General features: G+C 41.9%; 1 protein-coding gene across 6 annotated transcripts in view; it reads left to right on the top strand.

Moving 5' to 3' along the window:
* The window catches only part of LOC107378702 (CUB and sushi domain-containing protein 3), a 434,947-nt gene that overhangs the window by 355,008 nt on the left and 61,547 nt on the right, over positions 1–18,392 (top strand). For all 6 annotated transcript variants that reach the window (XM_070550820.1, XM_070550818.1, XM_070550816.1 and 3 more), the window contains 2 exons: positions 1,236–1,418; positions 16,855–17,028. In XM_070550820.1, the coding sequence (XP_070406921.1) occupies positions 1,236–1,418; positions 16,855–17,028 (357 nt within the window). The remainder of the gene's footprint in view (positions 1–1,235; positions 1,419–16,854; positions 17,029–18,392) is intronic.

The following is an 18,392-nucleotide window of genomic DNA, read 5'->3' as shown; positions in this document are numbered from 1 at the left end:
CTTGCCTGCTGGTGGTGGTGGGAGGGATCGGTGGCACTTGTGCTCGATAGCCTCGCTACCATCAGCTGTGACTACATTGCTCATCATCACCAGCGTGTGAATGTGTGTGTGAGTGAATGAATGACTGTTTGTCTTGTGAAGCACCTTGGGGGGTTGTTGAACCCTAAGGTACTATACAAATCCAGGCCATTTACCATTTGAAAGATGTTGACATTACATAAAGTCAATATTTGCAGTGTGGGGTCTTACTTTTCAAATTCTCTATAATTCTTCCAGGCATGTTTTTTATCAACTTTTGCATCAAATCCTTCCCGATGGCAGCCCGTTCTTACAGAAACAATGCTTCACTGGTTTTGTTCACAGATGATTCACATCTTACCTCACAGACAGGACTTGTATGGTGTGTTTAGATACCTGTTCCTCTAGGGTCCGTGACATTGCATGTGGTGTGCCCCAGGGTTCAATTTAGGCCCAGTATTTTTTATCCTCTATATGCTCCCTCTTGGTGGTTTTATCAGGAGACATGGAGTCAACTTTCACAGTTATGCTGATGATTCACAGCTGTACATCTCCGTGTCTCCTGATGACACACAGCCAATGGATGCACTTTTTTACTGCATCTTAGACATCACATCCTGGATGACAGAAAACTTTTTCCAGCTCAACCAGAACAAAACTGAAGTCTTAGTCATTGGTCTCTACATCTGTTAATGCGTTTAAACTGTTATGGGAATTTGGGGTCATTTTAATTCTGTAAAGCACTATGAGCCACACTTTTGTTTGAAAAGTGCTTTATAAATAAATCTGATCTTTGGGTTTCTCAGAATTTGTGTGTGTTTATTATTTTATTTTTATTTTTATTTTGTTTGTTTGTTTGTTTTGTTTGAAGATTGCATGAGATTAGGCACTGGGGATTTTCCTGACCTCAAAACCAAATATGGATGTTTTGTTTCTTGAGTCAACTAGTTATTACTATGACCTTATGGCATTGTAATTCTGGAAAAGCTGTCGTTCACCATAAAACTGTTCTTGAATGGCTGGGAGGAATTCCTTTTGGGAGGAGTCTTAGGGATCATTCTCTACTCATGGCATCCTAAAGTTTATTGCTATGTCCATTATTAAAACTCTGGCAGCTGCTGATATTTTTTTATTACACTGTTTCATTGTGCAACTCAGATTTTTTATTCACTCAATGTTTTCTAAGGCATGTTCCCTTTCTTTTAAACCAATGGCAGTGATCACTTGTGGGGACCCTGGTATTCCAGCAAACGGACTTCGATTTGGTGATGATGTCACCGTGGGTCAGAATGTGACATTCATGTGCCAGCCGGGTTATGTGATGATAGGAGGAGAAAGCACCATCAGCAGGACCTGCACCAACAATGGAACCTGGAGTGGAGTCATGCCAGCATGCCAAGGTAAGCACCCACTAGTACACGCCACACCCTGTAGGGTCCCACACATGTTCTGCAGTAGACGGAGCAAACCTTCAGGACAAACCAAAGCTACCATTGTATTGATTCCTTATTAACAAGCTAGAATTGATGTCTGAATGGATTTCTGCAATTTTCAGGGACATTGTCTGCCAGGTCTGTGTTCCAGGACTTAGTTGTGTCACGTTAAGGGGATGGTTAGGACCCAAAAATGCAGATACCCAGGATGACTCGAGGCAGGAGTTGATGTAAAGAATAAATCCTTTTATTTGTAGGATGACAACAAAAATAAATCCAAAAGGCTGTGAGCCAAAAATCCAAAAGTCCTGGAGCACAGGACACCGAAAGCTCACTTAGAGCACAAAGTCTGGGGACGAGAGAAAAGGCTCACACAGAGCACCAGAAAGCGCTGACATACAAAACTACAACGGACCGACAAGACACTGAGACAAGACAGGGCTTAAATACACTGGGGCATAATGGGAGGATGATGAGCTGCAGGTGTGAGGGGAGAGAACCAGGTGAAAGTGATAACTAATCAGGGAGGAGGAGCAGGAGAGGACACCAGACCTAACTGGGAAAGGTCACACACACGCACCTAGCTGGAGAAGGACAAAAACACACACACACACACACACACACACACACACACACCTAGCTGGGGGAGGACATAAACACACACACACACACACACCTAGCTGGAGGAGGACATAAACACACACACACACAACTAGCTGGAGGAGGACATACACACACACACCTAGCTGGAGGAGGACATTAACACACGCACACACACACACACACACACACACACACACACACACACACACACACACACACACACACACACACACACACACACACACACACACACACACACACACACAAAACTGGAATAATAGACCTATGAAAATTATGGTGGGGAGACTGAAGGAACACAGGACCTGAGAGGGAATATCTGGAGGGCTGAAGACCAGGGGGCACAAGAGAAACACAAAGAGACACAGACCATGACAAGTTGATTACATTTTGAGAACATTGTTAAAGAAAAACATGTTTTGATCATTAGCTTCTCCTTAGCTTGTGTCGATACGTTTTCATGCTGCAATCAGCTAGCTCACCTTCTTTTTTATTTAAATATAACTCTGATTCAGTCATGAAAATGTGTGTTTTAAACCAAAGAAGTAAAGTCAATTCTGCTCTGGTCATTTGTGGGTCATCCACTTGTGGGTCTTTAGCTGACCTGGTATGTCTTCAAACACCCTCAACTCAGCACCTGGGACTTCTAACTTCTGGCACCTTCCAGACAGGAATGAGGTTTAACCATCCTTGCATCGGCTGAAGAGACATCGTTTTGATTTACTGTCCTGTAATATGCTCGACCTTATCCAGAAGCTGAGTGGGCTAGAGGCTCCAGCTCTCTAGTCTTTCTGAACTTTAATGGCCGATTAAGTTTTTCTACAGCAGAACAAATGTTGACCTAAGAAAGCCTTCTTTTGTTTAGATCTGATCATTTTTGTTAGGAAAAATGAAAGAGTTAAGAACATAGGGAATGAAAATCAAGTTTAAAAAAGAATTGCATAATCATCATGAAAAGAATAAAAATGAACATGAAGACAAAAAAAATGTCTTAAAGCTCTCCTACATGACGATCACGCCTGTGTATTTCATTATTAATGATGAAGAAAGCTTCTAGAGATTCTATGCAGAAAAGTTGAGGATCCACCATCTGTGTCTTTCCAAACCAACTTCTGGCTCCTCCACTAAGAAGTCAACCTTGATAACCATCAGACTTGGCTACAGCAGCCTTGGCATGCTAATATGTCACATAATATAAGAAGTGCATACTTACTCCTTGAGATCTGACACGCCTGGAAGGTGCCAGGACTTCCTGTGTGATCAGATGAAGACATGCGGTTCATTTACTGCAACTGGTCCTGGACCATGAGCCGTAGCATGTCTGAAAACCGTCTACATGATTATGTAAAACCTAGATTTCTCCAAGTTTGCTCCAAGAGTTCTTCTTCCTCTCTATACGTTTGCATACATATGACTCTTAATAGAAAATTTAGCAAAAGGACTTGGTCGTTGAATGCCCATCAGCGCATGATCAATGATCCTTGAGTAGAGGCATAGATTAGCATTTCTGCTGCTGACATCGTTGAAGTGAGTGTTGCAGGAAATATTAGTGCATGCAGAAAACTGTTCAGATGTGCACCAGAAGAGCCTAAAAGGCGAATGGTGGCTCGTTGTTGCTAAGGAACCAGTCCCAGGCTACAGGGTCAGTTACTGTACAACAAAGCAAACTGTTATTGTGTTTGCCTCTTGAGAAATGACAAGGGACAAATTAAGAGCGAGAAAAAGAGGCAGAGTTGAGGGATTATCTTGTGCACTTAAAGACCTAACAAGTTGTTGGAGAAAATGCAAACGGCTGAGACGTGTGGGTAATCAAACACACACACGGGAGCCCTGGAGAACTGATGGACTGAACCTACAGACTTGAAACAATGGTAGCCAGTAGCTGGGCGGAAATAAAATGTAATAGAAAAGAAACCCCAACATTAAAGGAAGGCGCTAGTTTTCTTAAATGTAATTTTTTTTTCTTTTTGGACGTAAAATGTAACAGAATGCCCTTTAAGGCTGCCTTCAACATCAAACAGTGACAACAAACTGAAACTGCACTTTTGAAAGAACGGAGTTATTGATAAGTACTCTTTTGTTTTATCACTACATCTTACTTGAGTATTCACAGGTTATTTCAATCTATAATTTATAATTCCATTGTCTGTTCAATATGACCTTTATTTTCAGTGTCGGTGCTGGCTGTCATTCACATTTAGCTTCTTCTTTTATAATCCTTGTAGTAGTGTCCAAAGTCCACTGGTTGTGCAGCACACCAGGTTAAGCCTAAAGGTGACAGACCATCTGCTGCTGTGGCCCCCAGACTCTAGACCATACTCCCCTGAGCTTGAGATCAGTTGACTCAGTGGTCTCCTTTAAGAGCAGCTGAAGACTCACTTGTTCATGCTGGCTTTAGCGTGACCTTCGTCACCACCCTCATTCTGTTCCTTTTCCGCCTTTTCTGGTGTCCCCTGATTTCCCTCTTTCCTTTTAATTTTCCGTCTCCATCTCCTTACATTTTTGTTCTTTTCTCCTTTTAAACATAGTTTAATCATTTTAGATTTTTTTTTATAATTTAATTATTTAATTTTTGTTTTTGTGAAGTGCCTCGTGATTTTTATCTTGAGGGGCGCTATAGAAAATATTGTCTTCTTCTTCTACTAAACAGGAACATTTGTGTTTAGTTGATGTTTGATTCTTGACAATAAATGATACAATGTTGGAAATCCTGATTAGCCACCTTTACAACGAAGGACAATCTCATGAATGAGAAACAACTGAAGATGGGATCAGCTTCATTCAGTTACCAATGTACCTGAAACATTATACTGCTGGTGTTTGCTTTTGTTTTGCACCAGAAGTGCTGCCAGGTGTGTTCCAGTCGTAGGTGTATGACTGAATGACGGCGCTTGGAGAACATTGGAATGCTGACTTTGTCACTAACATGGCAGCATTGTTGACCATCATTAACTCCTGGTAGAGGAATGGGGGTGCTGCTCTACAGCGAAATGTGAAAAAATGAGAAGCTAAGCTGTTGTGGCTGCATATAGATCTGCTACAAGCTACTGAGGAACCCAATAGGAAAAAATCTTATATAAAATGACCAATATGTGTTTTTTTTTATTACTGCAGAAATCATTTATTCAATTCACCTCAAAGCAAGAGGGACTACAAACAGGAGAGTTTTACTGGGGATTCTGCCTATTTTGGAGGAGGGGGTGCCAAAAATGTATTGTCATTAAGCATTATTAGAGCAAAAGCTCATCTGTACATAAATATCATTAGTTTTGTGATGTTTTTAGAACAAATAGTTAGAAACTCATGAATTGTCCTTGTGTTGGTGTAGCTTTTCATCCAGGACGCGGTGTACTAAGAGCTTTTCAAACTTTTCATTTTTCTTTGAAGAGTTTTCTCACTTCCCTTTTTATACATTTGTCATTGTTTAGAAAGCTCTGAAAAGTCAACCATCTTCATAAACAGGACATAAATGTATCTTATGATAAATAGTCCTTGACACCCGGTGGCTCAGCCTCCAGTTTGGGAGCCACAGGCTTCCTCTTCCCTCTTGTTTTGGAGTCACAACATCCAAACTGACAGCGGTTTGTAAGATTCCATTTGTGTGTTTCATTATTCACACAACCTAGTCCATTATCTGCTGCAGTTGTGTGATGAGTTGATGTTGGCCCAACTGTTACTCACATCTGTTTGGATGGTGAGGATGAGCTAAGTGTGCAAACGAATGTAAGCAAAAGTGAGGCAGACACCTTGTCTACTTTTAAGACTAGGCTTAAAACATTTTTATTTGATAGGGTCTATGGTTGAAATCTGATGTTAGCCTAGATCTGGACAAGTGGGGGGGTAGAGGGAGGTGGAGTGTACAGTCGGTAAAGACGACTCTCTGTTGCCCTGCCTCCAACATGCCTCCATCTAAAAGGTTAGGTTATCCAGAGTTATCTCTGTAGTTATGCTGCTATAGGCTTAGACTGCTGGAGGACACACTGACCACTTTTCACACACTTCTACTTTCTTCTACAATTTGCTCTACATTATTTCCTACTATTTCAGCTGTTAACTTTATTTTTCTCTAAGTGTTTTTGTCCCCAGAAGAAGGATACATTCCAGTCTGGTTTTCGTAAAAAGGATGTTCTGCTGAGCTGTGGTAGCCTCATGGAGGGGGCCATCGGCTAGCACACTGCTGCTAACCACTTAAACATTCTCCCTCTCCTGATAATATTATTTTACTCTCTTTGACATTAAATGTGCTACTACTAGTAAGTAAGTAAGGAAGTAAGTAAATTTTATTTACATAGCACTTATAACAGACATAGAATCACAAAGTGCTTCACGTAGATCAAAACAAAATAAAACAAAGTCTTAAAATCATAAACAGATTAACATCATAAAATCAAAATGCTCTCAAAACAGAATTAGATTAACATCAGAAAAAATAGTCTTAAAATTATACATTTTCCTGAACAGATGAAAGATTAAAAATGTGAGTTAAAAATAAGAAAGTTTAGGTAAAAGCAGATTTAAATAAAAGGGTCTTTAGCTGTTTTTTAAAAATGTCCAGACTGTCAACGCTGCATAAGGATAAAGGAAGATCGTTCCAAAGTCGTGGTGCAACAGTCTGGAAAGAGTGATCACCTCGACTTTTTTATCTGGTCTTTGGAACTTCTAGAAGGTTCTGGTGTGTGGACCTGAGGGCTCGGGTTGGAGCATAAGGCTTTACCAGTTCAGTAATATAGGGAGGAGCTTGAACATGTAGAGCCCTGAAAGTTCTAGTCAGGATTCTAAAATGAACTCTAAAGTTAACGGGTAACCAGTGCAGAGACATTAGAATTGGAGTGATGTGTGCTCTTCTGTTTGCTCCAGTTAGGAGCCTTGCTGCAGAATTCTGGACCAACTGAAGGCAGTCCAGGGCATTTTTGTTAAAATGTGTGAAAAGTGTGTTAGCAATTTAGACGGGAGGAGATAAAGGCATGGAGAACCATTTCAGGTTCATGTTTTGACACCAACCTTCGCAGTTTGGAGATATTTCTTAAATGATAAAAACTGTTTCGAACCAACATTTTTGAGTGACCTTCAAGAGACATTGGTTGGTCAAAAATAACACCCAAATTCCTTATGTTTGTCTTGACGGCAGAGGATAAATGACCAAGTTTTAAACTAATCAGGGGAACCATGCTCCCAGGGGCAATGATCAGACATTCAGTCTTTTCAGAGTTTAATCAATCAATCAATCAATCAATCAATCAAAGCTTTATTTATAAAGCGCCTTCCGCAACCCTGCCAGGAAGCCCAAAGCGCTGAACATGGTACAGTAGAAGGTAAATATATTGAATAAATAAAAAATAAAAGCAATTCAAATTACAAAATACAAATTACAAAATAGGTGAAACATTCTGGTACAGGACAAATGTGTAAAACAATGGATAGAGTGAACCAATGAAAACTGTGAAATAAATTCAACATAAAAGAGGGCCAAAATCAAACATGTTCTGGAAACGCCAAGCGGAGGAGGTGAGTTTTTAGGTGACTCTTAAAGACTGGCAGAGATGGGGACAGCCTAACTGAGGGTGGCAACTGGTTCCAGAGTGACGGTGGTAGGACTGAGAAAGCCCGGTCCCCGCGAGTACGACACCTAAAACGAGGGACAATGAGCAGGCCTTGGTCAGAGGAGCGCAGAGCACGTGATGGGGAGTGTCTGTTCAGGAGTGTGGCTAGATGGGGGGACCACCACCCTGGAAGAAATGATAAACAAAGACGAGGATTTTGAATTGTGAGCGATAGCAAACCGGAAGCCAGTGCAGGGAGGCCAGAACCGGACTGATGTGGTCCCGTTTCCTGGTCCCAGTCAGGAACCTGGCTGCGCTGTTCTGCACAACCTGTAGGCGACGCAGTGATGACTGACACAGTTTAACTGAAGGAAGTTATTTTCTAGCCAGCTGGTGATAGCTGATAGACACTCTAGTAATTCAGACTGTTTGTAGAACTCAGAATCCTTAAAGGAGCAGTACAGCTGAATGTCATCTGCATATAGGTGATAAGAGACATTATGAAAAGAATCAAGTTTCTGTCCAAGAGGATGTATGTACAGCAGAAACAACAGTTGGCCCAAAACAGAGCCTTGGGGTACCCCACAGAACAGATCAGTAGAATCTGACATGATTTGGTTTAAACAGACACTGAAACTTCTATTAGAAAAGTACGATCTAAACCAGTCTAGAACAGTTCCAGAGATCCCCAGTGAGTCACCAAGTCTGTTAATTAAGGTGCTGTGATCAACAGTGTAAAAAGCTGCAGAAAGATCTCACAATACTAACACTGTGAACTCCCCATTGTCTGCAGCCATCATGATGTCACTGGAAACTTAAAGCAAAGCTGTTTCTGTTTAATGCTTTTTACGAAAACCAGACTGGAATTTATCAAAACTGTTGTGTAGTTCCAGAAAAGTAGTCAGTTGATCTGCCACAACCTTTTCCAATATTTTAGAGATAAAGGGTCATTTAGAAATGGGTCTGTAAGTTTTTAGGCTGAGATGAGTCCAAACTTGTTTTTTTAAGGATACGTTCAATAACTGCATGTTTGAAAACAGATGGTACAGAGCCAGATTTTAGGGATAAATTAATAAAATCTGCAATGCATGGGCCAATTTGGTCAAACATCCTGATTAACAAGGTAGATGGAATGAAATCAGCAGGACATGAGGTTGGTTTCATGTGATTCTGAATGAGGCAAACGTCCTGGAAATCTACAGGAGTAAAGACAGACCATGATTGAGATGGAGGGGGTTGGAGGGTAGGAAGTAGATGGGGGTGAAAAAACTTGCCCTGATGTTTCTGATTTTATCCTCAAAGAATGCTAGAAAGTTGTTACAGTCAGACCTTGCGTAAACTGGCATAAGAGGGGCGTGAGGTGAAACAATCTGGTTTATGGTGTCAAACATTACTTTAGAGCTATTTTTGCCTACAGCAATCAGCTGAGCAAAGTAAGTGGCCCTGGAAGTTTTCACCATCTCATTCAGAGATGTTATCAGTTCTTTAAAGTGCAGCCTGTGACTTTCTAATTTAGTTGACTTCCAACGTCTCTCGGCTCTGCGGCATGTCCTTCTGAGACTGTAAATGTTTTGATTAATCCAGGGACTTTTTCTCTTGCTAGAAAAAGTTATCTGCTTAACAGGAGCTACTTTATCTAAGATACTGCAGCATTGTTTATCCAAGACTGGATGAACATGCTGGGATCATCACCCTGAACTGAGCTGCTGTCAAATAATCTAGAAAATCCATCCACTACTGACTGATTAATGATACGTCTCTTTGATTTTAGGTTGTGAGGGGCAGATTCAACATTAGATTGGACATTAAAGAAAATGCAGCTGTAGTCACTCACATGAACCTCTTCAAAATGCAAATGATTAATGTTTAGTCCCAAAGAGAAAACATGACCTAGAGTGTGGCCCATTTTGTGTGTGGGGCCGGAAACGTGCTGCTCTAAGTTAAAAGACTTTGCGATAGACATGAACTCCACTGCTGTGCTACAATTAGGATCATTAATGTGTAAGTCAAAGTCAACAAGGATTAAAACTTTTTCTAGTTTGATCGTTGATGATAGACATTCTGCAAATTCAGAGAGAAAAGGGCCAGCTGGACCGGGAGGTCAGTAGATTAAAATACAGTGAAAAACATTTTGTAACCCTGCTTTGATGACCTGGCATTCAAAAGTTGTAAAAGGGCCATTTTTTTCCAGATTACAGACATGTTTGTCCTTAAAGACCACAGCAAGACCTCCACCACGACGTGTCGGACGTGGTGTGGTAAACAGATCAGTTTGGTGAACATATTTCATTATAATGTACAAAATTGCCATCTTGCTGCCACGTCCCTGTAAGAAATAAATAGTCCAACTTTTCTCTGGTGAACAGCTCATTTAAAATAAAGGATTTGTTTGAGATGGAGCGGGCATTTAACAGGGCACATTGAACCAAATCCTGGAGAACATTTGTCGTCTTAACCTGTTGGAGAGGGATGGGTCGTAAACATCTGGTGTTCTGGTTTCTCCGGCCATGAATACAGTTTATGTCTTTGCTAGTTGATAAATGAACTGGAATAGGGTTTTGGGTTTGTCCGCAGAAGGCAACATTTTGGGAATTGTGACCTTTGGAAGACACATAGAAGACTGTTGCATCATGGGAGGACTGTAGGGAGTGATGTTATTTGAAGTGGAGGTTTGAGCAAAGGTCGAAGAAGGTGATGATCTCTGTCTGGGATGTAAACCGTCATGTCTATGGAAGGGAATCCACCATAGATGTATATCTATGGGACTGCACAGCATACCGGATGTTAGCGGTTAGCATGCTTGAGCCATGTCGGTTAGGGTGATTACCATCTCGCCTGAAAAAGGAGAAACGTTCCAAAACTGGTTAAAATTATAGATGAAACCAAAACTGTGGGACTGGCAAGCAGACTGAAGCCAGGAGTGGAGAGAGAGCAGACGGCTAAAACGTCCATATCCATGAGAAACTGTGGGGATTGGGCCGGAGATGAAAACAGACATTCCACTGCTCTTCAGAATGTCAAAGAGATGGTTAAAATGCTGTTGAGTGATGACAGACTCCCGGCGTGTAACATCGTCTGATCCAACATGAATGATCACTCTTTTAACTGAAGCTGGGATGGAATACAGCAGACCAGGAAGTTTATCCAGGAGAGCAGGCATGGTGGCTGATGGAAAACATCTCGTTATGATGTTGAAAAAGCGGACAGTCCTGATTATTGAATCACCTACCAGCAAAGTGGTAGGTGAAAGCAGGGGACGAGGTGTAGAGGTCTCCTGATTTGTGTTCCCGTGGAGTAGTGGAGGATTCTGGGGTTGAGTTCCTGTGGTTTTGTGGAACTGGAGGGTTTGAGGTGGAGGGTTTGCTGTGGAGGAGCTCACCTCCTGAGCCAGGGCAGGAGGTCCAGCAGAGTGTCGACGCACAGCATCCTTTAGTATTTTGCGTCAGGCATCAGAGGTTGAGGTCTGGGGTGAAGAGACTGCTGAGGTTGCTTCTTCCGGACTACAGGCTCCTGCTGGATGGGATCAGATGGTTGGGAGGTAAGAGGAGGCCTGGAGGAATCAGCTGGCTGTCCCTCAGCAAGTGGAGAGAAGCGGTTTGAAAGACTGAGGTCAGGTGGGGAGTTGGGATCAATCACAGGGGCTCTCCTACGGCCACATACCACAACCTGTGACCAAGATGCAAATTGGTCAGGAGTGAAGCTGGAAGTCGGATTTCATGGTGCAGAGGGATCCCAAGCAATGGTGTCTTGGAGTAGAGAGTTTTGCATAATTGTTTTATCTTCAACCTGACCGACAATGGTCTCAGGCAGTACAGGAAAACGAGATCTAAAACCATCCAGCACCATTTCCTTCTTTTGCAGTTCAGCAGAGAGTCGTCGTATATCCTCGTTAAGGGTTTCAATTCTTTTATTTGCTTTAGAAAGCAAAAAGGCATCATTGTGGGGCAGAAGGAGCAGGAGGACAGACATTCAAGATAGCTTCAAGGTTGCTTACACTTAAGCTGAGCTGCCTGTGTCAGATCTGAAAGATTTGTATTCCAAATAAAGGTCAGAGAAGTGAAAGAATCCAACAAATAAACAAAGGTCCAACAAAGTTCCAACAAAATCACAAAATCCAGAGATCAGCGACAAGAAAAAACAGGTTTTAAGAGGAATTAGAGTATAAAAGTAGGAGTTGAAGTAAACACGTCTGCCACGTCTCAAGGTCCAGATAGCAACTCTCTTTACCCGTTTAATTATAGATCCACTAGGATGAATACAATAAAGGTTATCTCTCACCAAATAGAATATTTACTAAGAAATCACAATGTAACCATAGAAATATTGCTTGGTGTGCGTGCGTGCGTGCGTGCGTGCGTGCGTGCGTGCGTGTGTGCGTGTGTGCGTGTGTGTGTGTGTGTGTGTGTGTGTGTGTGTGTGTGTGTGTGTGTGTGTGTGTGTGTGTGTGTGTGTGTGTGTGTGTGTGTGTGTGTGTGTGTGTGTGTGTGTGTGTGTGTGTGTGTCCTCTATCCCCAGTGAGTCATGATGGAAGGCTGCTTATACTGATCCAGAATCCTCTGGAGGTTTCTTCCTGTTGAAAGTGAGTTTTCATCTGAATTGAAAAGTTTCTGACTCTCCTAACCTTCCTCTGACATCTCCTGTGGTGGATCACACACTCTGTTGTTTTTGTTTCCCTGTCACACACACACACACACACACACACACACACACACACACACACACACACAACATCACAAGCTCATACAATCTTGTGACTCCTTACTGCTACACACTCTATCTCATGCATACGTATCCAAAGAGCTCCACATTTTTCACGTTTCCTCCCACGGCTTCTTCTGCAGTCTGAGTGCTGTCAGGCCATGTTGACCTGCACACATTAGTAAGTGACCCGTAGGAACCCTCCTGCCTCTTCTCACACCCGCAAGTCTCCAGTAGCACTTATTTCTTGCATAGGGTAAATGAATAAAAGAAGGGCAGGAGAGAGGGTGTGATTGCTAAGTAGCTCATCTACAGTAATTTAGCTGTTTCTCAGTTTGGAATGTTTCAAGGTTTCTTTTTCCCTCTCTGGCATCACTGTTTCCTTCTTTTTTGGTCTTTTTTCTCAAAACATCTGAAACCAGCAATAGCAATCATGCTATTTTAATCATCTCTAACATCGACAGCGTACACTGCAAGATGTTTTATGAAGGAGTTAGAGAATTTATTTCTTTAATCTGTCGCTGATGAAGCTTCTGATCCCTCCCCTTTGTTTTTTGTGTGATTGGCTGTAAGTTGGAGGTGCAGAAGTTCAGGCAGGATGAGCTGTTTAAAACTGACGTGAAGGAGGGCATCTGTCATCTTGTCACAGATTTAGATGATGTGCCACAGGGATATGAGCTGAGTTGAGGGGGTGGTGGGAAGGTGGGGGTGGTGATAAAGAGACAGAGTGGGAAGTAAAAAGGAAGGAGGGAAAGGCAGAGAGAGACAAATGGAGACTAAAAGAGATGGAGAACACTTACGTTTGCGACTATGTGCATAATTCTGCACAGAACACGTGAGTGTCAGCGGTGGCTGCGGTGTTGTGTGTGATGTGTGTGCACACACGCTGCCGATGACACATCCAAAGCCTCGACCGGCAAGGATTCGGTTTGAATCCCAGGTTTAGCATGTTCAGCTAAGAGGCACTAATGCTCTAATGCTGCTTAGAACTACTTAGGAAAATGAGGCCACTCTCCGCGTCTCGTTCACGTCTCTCTGCCACCCATGCCTGGAGGTTTTTTCCTCTTCTTTTGTGTTTTCAAGTAATTTCTAAAGCAATGCTGGTGAGATCAGAGGGCCTTCTCCTTTAACCAGTGTAATTTTCCTCCTTCGCACACAAGTGCTCAAACATTCTCTCACCATCACTTTGCAACTATGACCCCCCCATTTATGCTGCAGAAAATCCCAGCTGCACATTCTGGTCCTTCTTCAGTTGTAGCAGAAGCTAGCTGAGAGTTTTAGCTCTGCGGTTCAGACTGAATCAGTTTTCCAAGTGAAACTTTCCCTCTGAAGTTTTTTCATGTCGTAACCCTGAGTAAACATGTGACATCAGCATCTTCAGGAAGGTTTTGCCTTTGAACTTTTGTTCATCACAGCCTAAATATATTTCCGACCAAAGCTTACCTGTGAGGCGTATATGTTACGTATGCAGCTGCAAAATGTCCATATGGAAATGACTTCAGATCCACTGCCAACCAAGAACAAACGCTGTTTCCTCCTCAGAGAGAATGTCTGAATATCCCACTGTGGTCTGTTCCATATCTATTGTTGCTCACTGCTGAGAAAACCAAATGAGCAAACCACAACAAAAAAAAAAGATAAAAATGTGGCAGGAAAGTTGAACATCGGATGTCGGCTTTTATTCACACAGTCATCGTAATAAACATAATAAAAAAAATGATATCTAGAAATCAGCGAGTTCTTAGGCATTTCCTTGTTGCTTCAGAGTTTTGGTGTCCTTTTCTTTATCGACTGTGTTGATCTCATTTTATATTTCAGCAGCCTTTAAATGCTGCAGATCAGCTGAGTCCAGACTTGAACAAGACCAGAACCAGGCACGATACCTGGTCATAAATCCGGGACCATGGTTTTGAATCGGAATAGGGTACAAGTCCTTCCCCGGGTCAGGGACGAGGTCCTGTCCCAAGGGTAGGAGTTTAAGTAACCCGTGGTCTTGTTCATGAAAGATGGAGCGTGAGATCGACAAGCGGATCGGTGCTGCATCTGCAGTGATGCGGGCGTTGTACTGATCTAGCGATTTACTGGTTGTTCTACGTTCCAACCCTCATATGGTCACGAGCTTTGGGTAGTGACTAAAACAACATCATTGTGAATACAAGCGGCTGAAATGAGCTTTCTCCACAGGGCGGCTGGGCTCTCCCTTAGAGATAGGGTGAAAAGCTCGGTCATCAGGGTGGGGCTCGGAGTAGACCCGCTGCTCCTCCACATCGAAAGGAGCCAGGTGAGGTGATCCAACTGGGAGAAGACCTAAAGGAAGACTTGGGACATGCTGGAGGGACTATGTCTCTCAGCTGGCTGCAGGATTTTGGATGTTTTTCTGGGTTTGTGTTTCTCTTTAGACCGGGTAATTTAGAACTTTGAGATCTTTTAGCCTAAAAGGATTTTCACAAGATTGTTGATTTTGCCTTCATCTTGTTCCTCCGCTCTAATTTTGTCATGTTTTAATACAGCCAGTAAACCAAAATCATACCTCGAGATCTTAACATGACACTTTAATTAACTTTCTAAACTAGACATGTGATCTTGCCTGATAGTTTGAAGCAAACCTGACTTCCCTTCACCAATGTTTGCTGAAGCGTTGCACCATAAACACGTACGCCTAAAAGAGACTCTAGGTCCGTTTCAAAGACTGGCTGTAATTTACTCACATCCCTAAAACCCACATCCAGTCTGCATCCCCACAGGTCCTTCTCCAACAAAGTCAGAGCTTTATTATGCATTATTTTATTGCATTTGTTGAGCAGGAACCTTTATGGCTTACACGGATGCATAATGTCCCCTCATCCCTCACAGATATCATTCAGCACAACGATAACTGAGAAATAAAATCTTTTACAGTCAAAACACAGAAGGTGTCTTCAGGCCCAGTCTGCAGAGGAGCTGCTGCTTAAATACCTTTAAATCATCTCCAGTAGTTAATGCTTCATGTGTTTTTTTAGTCATCTTTTCACATTTTTAAACGCATCATAAACAATTTTAATCTAATTTCTGATTTCATGTCTGTAGCTTTATTTTTATTTTTATAGAACCGCAGCATTGCCTCTTCTGTTTCACAAAGTGGTGTAGCTTCTGTTTGGATCGGATGTTTGGATCGGAACGGGAGAAGCCATGAGCCTTCATGCTCATGTCCTCGGCAGAAAAATCTAATATGTATACGACCTCTGACCTCTCCTGTTCTCCAGAGAGCAGAGCAGCTGATGTTTGGACCATTTGTAAGGATTTATATCAGAGAGCCAAATGTTGAATAGAAGATCAATAAACACATCAATATCAGTCAGCTGATATTTGTGAGGTTTTTTCTCTTATCTTTCTATTCCGGATGCCACGCCATTTGTGCATTTTGTTTTGTCCTTCTTCAACTTTAAATCAGGGTCAAAAAGTCAATTTAACAATTTGTGAGCCGTGATCACCAGAGAGGTGTGAAACGTTGTTATTGTTGAAATTAATTTGATGTTTTATTTACTACATCATTAATATATTTACGTACTTCATAGTTAAGCCTAACCTTTGATTCGTTTTTCTCACGACTAATTTAAAATTAAATGCAGGTACTGTGATACTAGGAAATTAAACGAGTAAATAAACAACTGAAATGTTATTTTAAGTGCAAATATAGTAAAAAGGCAAAAAGTCACATAGTTAATTGATGTTTGATGTAATTAGTGAGATTTAATGCTGATACAAATAACCTAAATGCATAGAATGAAATCTGAATGTTAACCTTTCTGATGAACTTGGATTAAAGCTGCTATAAATAAATCTACAAAACAAGCTAGCTTTGGAATGCAGACACAATCTCAGATCACTCACCCCTCCCTGTATCCATGTCCTCTCTAAACAGAAACACACATTACCAGAGAAAACGAGATAGAGCTAAACTCCAGTCGTTGTTTTCTGGGTCTAAACATCTTTAGTTGTCCGTCACTTCAACTTTAGGACCAGAGTCCCACAAAGAAAATCACCGTTTGGAGTGGTAGCAGCTGGCTGGTTCTCCTCCTCTGATAATACTGAGCGGAGATCCTCTCAGACCGGCGGTGTTCTGTTGCCAAATGCATGAGTGCTTGATGAGTGGAGGACCCAGGGAAGTGTGGCGGATCGGCGGCACTGACAACTGGATCATCCAATCGTTGCTTTGGTCTGAAATGTGTTATTGGTGGAGGTTTGTAGACAAATGTGAGAGTAAACGGTAAATGGCCTGTATTTGTATAGCACCTTGTTAGGGTTCTACAACTCCCCAAGGCACCTCACAACACAATCGTTCACCCATTCACACACAGGCATGAAAAACAGATTTTAAGCTAGCTTGTTTTCCAAGTGTGCTATAGCAGCTTTAACCCTCTGAGGTCTTCTTTAGGTCTGCCTCGGCTTTTTTCTTTAACGAGTTGCAGGTTTTTCTGCATTTTCTTTAACTGGGGTCTAAAATCTTGTGTTGTGTTTGTCAACCTGGGCTAATGCATACATATACGTGTCCTCCGTCCCCACAGTGGTGATATGTCCCACACCTCCCTCCGTACCCAACGGCCGCCTGGAGGGCTCGGTTCTGGAGTGGGGCTCCAGCCTGAGCTACGGCTGCCTGCCTGGCTATGAGCTCTCCTTCCCCGCTGTGCTTACCTGTACCGGCAACGGAACGTGGAGCGGAGACCTGCCTCAGTGCTTACGTAAGTCTGCTTTTACCCCACCATTAGGATAATTATGATACTAATTATAGAAGTCTGCAGAGAAAAATCCTCCTTGTGTTTGGACTGAAAGTCTGGCTGAGATTTCCGTTTGGCTTTTCTTCGAGGAAGTTGTGACACATCTCTTGACAGCAGTAAGGAGCACTCCTGTGTTCTTTACAACTTGTCTGAGACGTTCATTGTGGTTGTGTCCACTTTTTATTTGAAAAAGAAATAAAATCTCTCCTTACATCAAATTAACGGCTCACCCTTTCAGACGATTATTTCAAGCAAATGAAATTCATGAAATTCATGAATAACAAATGAAAATCAACATCAGAGCCAGAGAGGAAAGGCTCAGTTAGGACTGAAATAGAATTCGACAGTCAGGGATGCAGATGGGAGATTATTGGTGTTGCCCTCTGTTGCAACATCAAGATTTTTACTTTGTAAGCAGTCAATCACATTCAAACCCCATTTAGATATTTCTCCTTCATTCAGTGTGTTTAGTTTGTTTGTGCTAACAAAGCTGGAGATGACTTTCTGTTAAACCAAAAGCTGAAGAGAATCCAGATGTTCATGAGATTAAAAAATCATTTCTTATTATTCATACATGAAGATAATTTACATGATGAAATGAGAAGTGAGCTGACCTCTGCCCTGGATGTCAGAGCTACAGCTTTGATGAAGATGAGTATCTGAGTGAAGCCTCATGTGAAATGCTCCTGACTCCATTAAGAGCTTCTCAGAAGCTAATAAGCCCTGCAATGCATGGCTGCTCAAACGCAGTCTCACTGTCATCTGAATCAGTCATGGGTTACATCTGTCACAAAGACGTAAAATATGAAAAGGAAGTGTTTGTTTCTGTCGATGTTAGAGCTTTCCTGAATATTAGTTGTTAGGAAAATGAATCACTTGTCACTTTAGGAATCATAAACAACCCCAAAGTGCTGGAATGTTCTACTTTTTTGCATCTGAAGCATTTAAACTGCTGTCATTTCCTTCTCCTTCTGATTTGGTGATTCCTAATGTGAAAAGAACCTTTTGATATGAGAGAGGTGTTTTAGCTGGAGACTGTTGCAGAGTTAAAGTAAAAGTTTTTGAATCAGAAAAAAAGAATCATAAACTTTGTATACTTTTAGCAATGCTTGCTGAATCACCGCAGCGTCTCAGACGGTGACAGAGTTTGATGCACGTTGCTGAATGCAGTGGAGCGAGCACAGCCTCAGCTGAAACTTTTGCATCACAGATGCCGATGACAGACGACTGCTTGTGTTGTTGCGCTGCAGCTTGATGCACACAACTTTTCTTTGTTCATTTGTTTTTGACAAATTAGAATTTCTCTTGTGCAATAATGTGAATCGGGT

The sequence above is a fragment of the Nothobranchius furzeri genome, chromosome 5 (assembly GCF_043380555.1).
Source record: "Nothobranchius furzeri strain GRZ-AD chromosome 5, NfurGRZ-RIMD1, whole genome shotgun sequence".
Taxonomy (NCBI): domain Eukaryota; kingdom Metazoa; phylum Chordata; class Actinopteri; order Cyprinodontiformes; family Nothobranchiidae; genus Nothobranchius; species Nothobranchius furzeri.
The sequence above is the reverse complement of the archived record's forward strand: the minus strand, read 5'-3'. Positions and strand labels throughout refer to the sequence as shown.